We start from the raw sequence: 10,389 nt of genomic DNA on the forward strand, positions 1-10,389 counted from the left end.
TATCTATGAATAAGAAAAATTGCAATTAACTTAATTATAATATAAAAATATTAAGTTCAAAATAATACAAAATTTGTTTGTTATTTTTTTAAAAATGTTTTATTTGTAATATTTATTTATTTATTTGTGGGATTATTGTATAAGTTAGTTTTATAAAGTAGGAAGTTTTTGTACATCAACTGTCTCGAGTAGCTGAAGTTAATTGTTGTTAATGAGATGAATACCTTTATCTAACTTGAAGACAAATATTTCCAAAAAAAATAAACAGATGTCATTTGAATACTTGGCTTAAAGAAAATAAAACCAAAACTCTATTGGTAGCATATATTTTATCAAAAACAGTAATTGACTTTGATATAAATGTAAGTTAATAAGTATAAATCATCAATGTTTTTTTTATTTTTATTTTTGCTACCTTTATTTAGCTAAACAAGTAAATAAACAATAAATAAAATATTTCTACATATTAATTTTTAGCCATTGGTAAATTTAAAAGTACTTGCAGTGCTTGGATTCTTTTATTTAGCTGTATTGGATCAGCACCATCTAATACATTAACTTAACACCATTACAAAACAGTGTTAATTTTTGAACAGCAGATACATTATATTTTAATGATATTTAAGCAAAATCTTCAGCTTAACACTTTTCTTCATTCAAATATTATCATATATGGTATCCGGAATTTGTCTCCTAAAACTAAATCCCCAAGAATATTGTTCATGTGCTGGCCATGGCTCTAAAAAATTGGTATAAAAATGAACAGAAGACCCATTTGAACTGAAAACCACAAAATTCTATATTAATTTTATAGTCTTCAAAAGGAAATTCATAGAATTTTAACAAATAAAAAAACCTACATTATATTACATAGTATATTGTGTTCTTTTTTTTAATTATTATTTTCTTCCTTGTTTACCTACATTGGGTTATACCAGAAGTTAATTTATAAGTCCACTTTTAAACGCTGTACCAATTACAGTGATAACGCAGTCGATCTAGAGAAAAAGATTATTAAATTTGATAAACCTATCTATATTGGTAAATATACTTGACATTTTTATGTTAAACATTTACTAACACATTTATTATATTTTATTTAGGATTTTGTGTGCTCAATGTTTCCAAGACAAAAATGTATGACTATCACTATAATGTGATGCAGACACTATATGGGAACATGATTAGGTTTATGTTTACTGAATCAGTATTTACAGTAATTACTTAAATACTTATAAAATAAAGTATTTAAAATAACACAGATATACTATGTATGGTAAAGTATTTGAAATAATTTTCAAATACAAAACAAAAAAACCAATTTAATTCTGAATCATTCATAATGTATTATAATAATCGAACATTTGAGTGTTGCATCTTAAGAACATTATTTGTTCAAAATATTGATTCGTCATATTTGTTCTTTTCTTGAATTGTTGCATCACCAACACTATACACTCTCTCTACTGATTCACTGCTAGTAAGTAGTAGTGGAGTGTTGTACTTTACAAATACCTGAAATTTAAGTACAAATGTTTTTGTAATATTACTAGTAATAGTATAAGAAGTTTTCAACTAATCTTACTTTTTTGATAGTGGGTAAATTATGCAAACATTCTAAAGTCTTTGTCGGAGATAAGCTCAAATATCTATCTATTTCATCAGTAACTGTTGATTTTTAATCTCAGGAATTTTGTAACCAGGTAAAAAAGGAAGATAAATTATCTTTCATTTGGTTATCTTCTACATCACTATTGTCATTATCACTGGTATGTAAGTCATAACAAGCACTTTATATTCTGGGGCCAATTATTTTTTTTTATCATTTTTAATCCATGATTTTTTAAATAGTGGGTGGCAGACTGCAGCAGTAATTAAAAATTTGTCCATCAAATAATCAGCAAACCTTGTTTTCAAACCTAAAAAACAAAAATTATTATCAATAAAGTTTGTTTATTTTGGCTCATGAGTATATAAATGTAGGCATTACACAGAAATACAAATATAAATAATAGATCAGCTGATTAATATGTTACATTATACATCAGTAAGACTGTTAGAACTAAGAGATACTATATATTTACTACTTAGTAAATAGTATTTACCAATAAAGTAATCCAAAAACAGCTAAAATGGAAAGAAATTAAATGTGTACAATTTAAGTACTTGGCAAAATAAGATTAATGTATTTAAAAAATATCAATTATTACATACCAAGAAGTATGGCAGTCACCAGAAGTTTCATATAATTAGAAACTGTTTGATCACTTGTCATTAATTCATATTCATAAATTAATCCTTCAATTGTAAGTAGGAGATGACCAAAGACATGTTAGTATCACCTTGGAGTAAATCCAAGCTTATTGAAATTGGCCCCATAATTGTTTGATATTGACACATGAAATCAATATCACTTCTATCAAATCTGGAAATATTCATAAAAATTTTAAATAAAATAATTAATAATATTTTAGGATTTCTGTAATTAATATGTTGTGCAGTTAGCTTATTTGCAAATTTTAATCCTAATTCATTTTGAAAAGAGTTCAAAGAGCATAAATATGACCATTTTATATCACCATTTTTTGACTGAATAATTTGTTTGCCAGCTAAAGAAGAACGAGCAAGCTTAAGCATGTGGCAAGTGTCAAACATAGAATATACTTCTATAAACTTATCTATAGTGAATTTTGTATTCAAGTTGTCTACATCAAAACTACAGCCCAACTTTTTGAACATTGTATATTAGCAGAAACACCATCACACGTAACATTCCAGACCTGAATGCCTACCTCATGCAGTTTTACAATAGCTGTAGATAATAATGTACTGAATACACTACTATTTATCTTATTCACATAAAAAAAAACAATTGGGCGTTTAAACTGTTTAGTTAAGCAAACAACCATAATAACTAAAACTTCAGTAGCAAGCTCTGTACTTTCACCAACACTAAATTCTACATTTCCAGCATACCTATTTGCTTTTATCAGGTTCCCAAATTAATTGTTTTCTGATCGACATAGAATCAAAAACCAACAAACAGTCTTGTAACCAAGTCTTTTGAGTTACTTCAAGTTTTAAAAATTTGAAGACTTCTTCCAAAAACCCAGACTCACATTCCATAGTGCTCATCCAGCTTCGAATGGTTGAATGATGGGGAAGTCTAAAATGTGTGCATACATACTTAAAAAAGTTGCATATCTAGAAATTTTTATGTCACTGGGTAAAAGTGTATGTCTTAAAATTAGATAATGTACAGTGATGAAAAGTTTGTACTTTGTAGGTATGTAAACCTACCTATATGCACAATTTGTATATAACATTTAATGTTGTTAAAAAATATAATGGCAACATTTGTCACTGTGTAGTCTGCAGGATCTAAGTATATTGCATACTATCAATTAAAAATAGGTAATAACAATTTATGAAATTGGTAAATGGTTAAGATTATATGATGTAAAATTATTAAACTTACCAATGGGTTTCTTTGTAACAACCGGCAAACAACTTTTTTCTTCTGTAAATGTTGAGGAAACTCTTTAAATACAGATGGAACAGCCTCATCTTTTAACCATTTCACAGTTGCTCCTGGACGGATTTGATAGTCTTCATTTGTGAAGTGTTTGCTGCATAAATAGCTATACTCAGAAGGTTTGAAGTTTTTGCGTTTCATTTCATGTATCCACTTTGCCAAAAAGGATCGCCTCTTTAGAGGAAAGCTAAACCAGGTAAACAAAATAATTTTATTAAACTCATCAGACAGTAACGTTTATCTTGTATAATATTAAGGCTATTTATATTAGAATAATCGGTACAAAAATGACTAAAGTTACCTATGTTTTTACATACCAGTGAAATTGTATACCACATCCTTTTTTCCGCCGGTTTGTACACCCATATGAAGAACACGAAATTACCATGATAAAATAAGTTTGATTGAATTTACAATAAAGCAAGAATCTAACCAGTAAACAGAATTCGACGCCATGAAATAATCGAAATTGTGCAACGGCGTAACGCACTGCCTTGTGCCATCCAGTCCTTTTGCCATGCAATGGTGGGGGAAGTGAATCAACGAGCCGGCTCGTTTTTTGACGACTAGTGCGCGCTCCAGTGTAGTATATACTATATTTAACTCGATGGGTGCTTATTAATAGGCAATATTGCAATAGCCATATTCATTTATTTATAGCAGAATCAGTAATCAGTCAAAATCTATGTTTATCATTTATGTTACCTTTTTGTTTATGAAACAGCGTCTATAAGGAACGCAATTAGGTCATTCAGTGAAAACACGGATTACGACCAAATACACAATCGCCGATTACGATAACGCTAATTGCCTATTGAATTTATACAGTCCAAGATATCCAGATATAAATTACAATACGCATAAATGATAATCATGAGTATCAAACGTTCTTATTCAGTTTCTATCGGGTCGCAGTCAGAGTTGTACATCTTTTCCTTAGCAATGCCACCTCCCGTGCCGCTTAAACCTTTAAATTTAATGAATGTAGAATGTATGTGTATAAATGTATAATACATATATGTATAATATTAATAAAGATTATACCTAATATGTACATTGTACATATTATAAAATATAAAACAATACAAATGTACATAAAAATTTTAATTTTTAAAATATTGAAACCTGTCTACAACGGACACCTGCCTATAACGGACAATTATTTTGGTCCCGTGACTGTCCGTTATATACAGGTTTCACTGTATCAAACATTACAAAAAATGGTTATAAATTATTGTAGACGATTGAGATAGAAACATATTTTCTTGTTCATAAATTGCATTATTTAAATTTAATAAAGGATAAATAAATTAAACTACTTGGCAATTATATATAATATATAAAAATGTAATGTTAAACATGTTCGAACATCGGAACAACTTCACGTCGCGCCGATATTATCGGCGGGTGCTATCGTGCCGTCGGCGTCGAAGTTCACCGAGCATCCCACCCCTCCTACATCGGCAGACAACTCGTCGCGAGCTAAGACAGAGTCGCCGGCCGGTGTTGTCTGTTTTCCGCGGTTGAGACTGACGAACCATCTCCTCAGCTCCCGCCTGTTACGCCAGTGTGCTTGGTCCTTTTGGCCAACGTGTTTTGTTCTACTATTATAATTGCTACCACGTGCCACCTGGTGATCGGTCGCAGGATATCTTGTATATATACAAATAGTATACATATATACTAGTACGTATCACTCTCTGCGGAGATCGCACGGTCGTGTACCGCGTGCGCTGTGCTGGAGCCACGGTCACTCAAACACATATTTCGCCATCAGCCCTGGAACTTCCTGTCCAGTGACCTGTCTGCCTGGGAAGTGTACCACCTGTTGCCGTCACCTATTGCCATTCAGTCTGGTTGGATATTATAGCTCGTCGGAGTGGAGACGTGCGAATGTCGCTGCAGTCAGCCGTCAGGTTGTAACATTGATTGGTATTCAATTAATCATTGTAACTATATATTTATATTTTGTCTGCTCGGCCATATTGGTCTGAAATTGTATTATTATTATTGTGTATTATTCAGTATTCTTAAATCTATATATTGGGGCGCCCGCTAGGTAGAGCTTTTTTTGTGTATTATATATAATCACGCAACGACGTTAATATATTATTATTATTATATTTGTATGAGTGTACACACACATACGTTGTTAATTGTATTTATAAATATTGTGTATTCATTTGGTGACCCGAATCCCTAACGCCGCAAGTCGTTATAGCCAACCGCCGAATTTGTAGGAGCTATATCGGCGATCAACAACACAAATAAATCATAGATATAACTATGAATTACCCATAAAAGGTATTAAAACAGAAAGAATTTTTTTAATGGAATATTTTCGGGAGGAAACTTTGAACATTATATAATCATAAGGAAAAATCACAACTAAAGAACTACAATCATTGTTGTTGTTCATGAAATCATACAAGAACACGTTGGTTGATTGTTCAAAATAAAAACTTAATCAATGGTCAATGCACATATATGTTGTCAAATATCAGGTATCGATTTGTAGCCATGTAGGTACATAATATTATGGAGGTAGAAATGTCGGACGACAGCCCTACAAGAGGATGGCCCGAAGATGCACATCTTAACTTTAATAATAGTTATAATATTATGATGTACTATGTAGATCCGGTCACTGTCCTCCGCCAACTGGATGAATCAATAGTTTTTAATGAGCTGAAATATGCAGGCCCGACAAAAATCAAGTTGGAAAGTCGTGATTTCACCGCAGGCATTGTAGTGCATCATTGTGACTTCAACTGGTGATACACCCGTCATCGCGGATTGGAACTAAACGAACCCGCCGTTGCACCTGGCCAAGATGTCATTATGAGCGACATCTACATAATATTAATATATTGACATGTCATATCCCGTCTTCTGCCTTGACCAAGTGTGCGTCTAAGTGTCAGCCATGTCGCTATGTCGCGACAGTCGTTTTTTTATAGCATCACGTATTATTTTATTAATTACACTGACGGTTTATGTCCGTTTTTGTTACATGTCCGCCTTAGCCGTAAGTGTCATCTTAAATATCAATATGCATTCGTATTTTGTTGTAGCACATTCCGCCTTGATTGTTACTGACTTACTGTCGAATTTATACATTTTATCAGCTTGTATGTGGTATGTCACGTTTGTTTGCGTTCCGTATCGCTGTGTTCTTGCACTCCGTTGTTATGCAATGACAAATAATCCGTCCACGCATCCCATATACCGTATACCATGGTTTAGTGGTGTACTACTGTCGTGTTGCGTTTTCGTCCATTCTCGAGTCGGTGACGGTGTAACAGGATAGTCATGGTATCGGCCCACTGAGTTTCATTAAATTATATATTTCTATACTCATGTTTGTACTCATTTCTCATTAAAATAAAAAGAAAAAGTTACCACTTAACACTCATATCTGGCCCATATTTTGAGTGGCCCACCAAGATTTCCTCGGCAGCTTGCCGATCCGACCATTGCCTGAATTGTTGAATGTCATACAAATATACAATATATTCTTCTGATGTACCCCGGGCGTTTTGTTTCATTCGAGGGTGTCAGCTAATATCTGCCCTATATCTGCTATAACACGGATGGGTACTGGGCAGGTTAGCAGTATCCATCAGGTCCAACAATTTATGATTAGCAGCCAAGTCAGCAAAAATATCTTCAGTATCAATATTATACACTAGTGAATCTATAAAAATAATTATATTAAATTAATATAATATATACATGAGAACATTTTAAATATATTTACCTGTATCAGTATCAGTGTTGCAAACTATTTGAGTATAAGTATTCAAATACTATTTTCCGTATTGAATACTCTTTAAAATACTATTATTTTTAAAATATTTGAACGGTATTTTAAATACATTTTTTTACTATTGAATATTATTTTATTGAAAACTTTTTTTTATTCCTTTAATTCTTTATTCTTTATTCCTTGTCAAATAATAATAATGTCATTATAATAATATATATATTTATCATTTATGAACAATTCGATATCGATTTTAGTTTTCGTCTTAAGTTTAAATTAAATCAATTAATTAAATATCTTTAGCTAAATAATTTTTACTCCGGGAAACCGTCTGTTTATCGTCGACGAAGATCGCAACGGTACGTATCGGTACCTACCAACATATATTATAGCGAAATATTATACGAACATTAGCTATGTCGTACCCGTACGGCTGTATGTGTGTACTATGTACGGAGCATTGATTATAAAGGTAAAATATATATAGGTATATATAGTATTTATAATCAATGGTAGTATACTAGTATGTATGTATTTTTGTCCTTTACGACATTGTTGGAATTAGTGTCCGTGTCCGTAATAGAAGGATTCCGTTATAGGTAGGTCGAAATACATTAGAATGAATATCTTTTTGTCGGGACCTGGCAATTTTGTCCGCTAAAAGAGAAGTCCGTTATAGACAGGTATCCGTTAAGTCAGGTTTCACTGTACCTAGTCACTTCTGGTGTGGACGTATCCTATGTAAATATAATATATCCAATTAATTCATAACGCTGTTTAAAATTACAATACTAGGAAAAGTAGCTACCTAGGTCCTACAAAAAATTGTTCGATTTAATTTGTGAAAAATTTTTTTTTGTGTCAACGAACAGTTCGTCGCTCGTTTGAAATTATATGCGCGGTTTGGACGGTCAAAATTCAATCTCTCTGCTTTAAACTCTACGAAATAGAAGCGTCACGTTCAACCTCCTCTTCTATCGTTATACCAGTTAAAATTTATTTATTCTTGATTTTTTTTCCGCCAACATATAGTTTGATGATTCTACAAACTAAACGTAACAGATTTGAAGTTGTCTCGGAAATACTTAAACCGAAAAATACAATATAAAGTAAAATTTACGACAAATAGCAATCTACAAGTGTCAATATACGACCTATATGAAAAAAAAAATCAACAAAGTCGGTTTTTTTTTTTGTGTCAACGAGGAGTTCGTCGTTCACATGAAATTATAGGTGCGGTTTGGACGGTCAAAATTAAATATCTCTGCTTTAAACTCTATGAAATAGAAACATCATATTCAAAACCCTTTCCTATCGTTATACCAGTTAAAATTTATTTGTTCTTGATTTTTTTTCCGCCAACATATGGTTTAATGATTCTACAAACTAAATGTAACAGATTTGAAGTTGTTGTTGCGTACGCGAGATATTTTACTTATATAATAAAATTGGTAGATACCGAAACGATTATTTGTATAGAGTATAAATGTAAGATAAGATACGTCCGATAGAGCGGTCTTCGATGACGGGCGATCGGCCGTCGCAGTCGCAATAAAACCGTACCAGTGTAACGTACGCGTCGTAGCCGTTCAATATTAATATTCGATTATGAACTAGCGAATAAAGAGAAATAATATTAATTCAATGTTATTGTTTTATTAAATTAAGCAATGAGCTATCGTAATCATTGGTCCTTCGGGCCGGATTCAAATCGTAAGTCGTGAATTAGTGCGAATTAAGTATTATTAATATTCGATCAAGCGTTATTGGGTCAATCAGTTACCGATAAAAAAAAAAAAAAAAAGGGCCATAAGTGTATTGATCAGCGAAAAATGTGAAAGATCGTGCGAAAATACAGTCCACAGAAGTAAAGTTCGTCCACAGAAGTAAAGTTCACCCACGGGAATATAAGGTAAGGCGTTTTCCATTTTATTCCTAAATTAATCCTAGGCGGTTTCACCCGAGTGGCCGAGTATATATTTTATAGTACAGATAAGTATAAGGTCATAGTACAGTATAGTCTCTCTCTTTCTCTCTCCCTCTCTATCTATCTCTTAGATCACATAGTTGAACATTGGTCTCGAAGATGGGGGGACAAGAGAACATGATAACGAGAAGAGGACAATTGAAAGCGTCGATAACAAGATTTTCAAATTATCTACAATCGCAAAGTGTTGATTCGACTGAGGTAAAAGCGCGGCGAGAAAAAATAGAAGAGTCATGGGCAGAATATGAACAGGTTCAAGCGGCCATAGAAATGGAAGAGGGGATCAGTCTCGATGTACAAAACAAGTATAGAATGGAATTTGAAGACTTATACTTTAAAACTATTGCTGCAGCAGAGAAAATCATGATAGCAGCAGGCTCAACTGTATCTCAAGACGAGAGTAGAAATAAAAATTCGGACATCGATATACCTAATGCGTGTATGAATAAAGCATTGTCGACGGTAAAGTTGTCGTCGTTGAGCGTACCGGAATTTACCGGTAATTATCAAGAATGGGCATCGTTTTACGATATATTTTCGGCACTAATAGATAACAATGTGTCGTTAACGGCGATAGAAAAGTTCTTTTATTTACGCGAATCGTTATCAGGTGAGGCATTGAGTTCGATAAAATGTTTGGAAACAACATCTAATAATTATACCGTAGCATGGCAATCGTTAATCACGCGGTACAATAATGAAAGGGTGTTGGTTCAAGCACATGTAAAAGCGATATACAGTGGCGGAACTACATATGATTGAAGGCGGGATTTTCCGCGGGCCTCATCGTGAAAGGGGCCTCGCAGCAAAATGTACTTTTTAAAAAAAATTTCGGTTCAAATAAATAAAATCATTGAATACTAAAATAATACAAAGTTTACTGATAAGTGATTACTAAATGTGTATACGGAATACGGATACACCATAGAATAAAATAATTAATGTGTTTAATAATAATATACGAGTAAAATAATATTGTCATGTCTTATCGCGATATGCGGGCATGCGGCGGCGATACGCGGTAACTATAGGAGTGGAGCCTATAATAGCTGGTATACTAAATTATAGAAATAGATTATATACTACGATCTACGGCTCAAG

At 32.6% G+C, this 10,389-nt stretch overlaps 2 protein-coding genes across 3 annotated transcripts; one reads left to right on the top strand and one right to left on the bottom strand.

The window, feature by feature from the left end:
- Positions 1–1,354: 1,354 nt before the first annotated feature.
- Positions 1,355–4,441, bottom strand: LOC111028238 (THAP domain-containing protein 1-like). Of its 2 annotated transcripts, none has more exons than XM_022306794.1 (5): positions 3,853–4,441; positions 3,479–3,722; positions 2,215–2,425; positions 1,586–1,919; positions 1,355–1,515 (listed from the first exon to the last, which is right to left on the bottom strand). In XM_022306794.1, exons 1-3 carry the CDS (start codon positions 3,921–3,923, stop codon positions 2,420–2,422), a joined length of 321 nt encoding a protein of 106 aa, XP_022162486.1. In that variant the 5' UTR covers positions 3,924–4,441; the 3' UTR covers positions 1,355–1,515; positions 1,586–1,919; positions 2,215–2,419. The 2 variants fall into 2 exon arrangements, with proteins under 2 accessions (XP_022162486.1, XP_022162485.1); XM_022306793.1 differs by lacking the exon at positions 1,355–1,515 and adding an exon at positions 2,977–3,166 and having other exon boundaries at positions 1,531–1,919.
- Positions 4,442–9,387: 4,946 nt separating this feature from the next.
- Positions 9,388–10,050, top strand: LOC111028239. The gene has a single exon (XM_022306795.1). The coding sequence runs from the start codon at positions 9,388–9,390 to the stop codon at positions 10,048–10,050; it is 663 nt and encodes a 220-aa protein (XP_022162487.1).
- The last annotated feature ends 339 nt before the right edge of the window (positions 10,051–10,389 follow it).

The sequence above is a fragment of the Myzus persicae genome, unplaced genomic scaffold, assembly GCF_001856785.1.
Source record: "Myzus persicae strain clone G006 unplaced genomic scaffold, MPER_G0061.0, whole genome shotgun sequence".
NCBI lineage: Eukaryota > Metazoa > Arthropoda > Insecta > Hemiptera > Aphididae > Myzus > Myzus persicae.

What these genes read in the sequence shown, in the direction of transcription:
- LOC111028238 (XM_022306793.1), bottom strand. Translation starts at nt 3,923, where the DNA reads ATGGTAATTTCGTGTTCTTCATATGGGTGTACAAACCGGCGGAAAAAA. An exon ending in TGTGGTATACAATTTCACTG is followed by an intron (nt 3,723 to 3,852) that starts GTATGTAAAAAC and finishes TACCTGGTTTAG; the next exon opens with CTTTCCTCTAAAGAGGCGAT. An exon ending in TGTTACAAAGAAACCCATTG is followed by an intron (nt 3,167 to 3,478) that starts GTAAGTTTAATA and finishes CACACATTTTAG; the next exon opens with ACTTCCCCATCATTCAACCA.
- LOC111028239 (XM_022306795.1), top strand. Translation starts at nt 9,388, where the DNA reads ATGGGGGGACAAGAGAACATGATAACGAGAAGAGGACAATTGAAAGCG.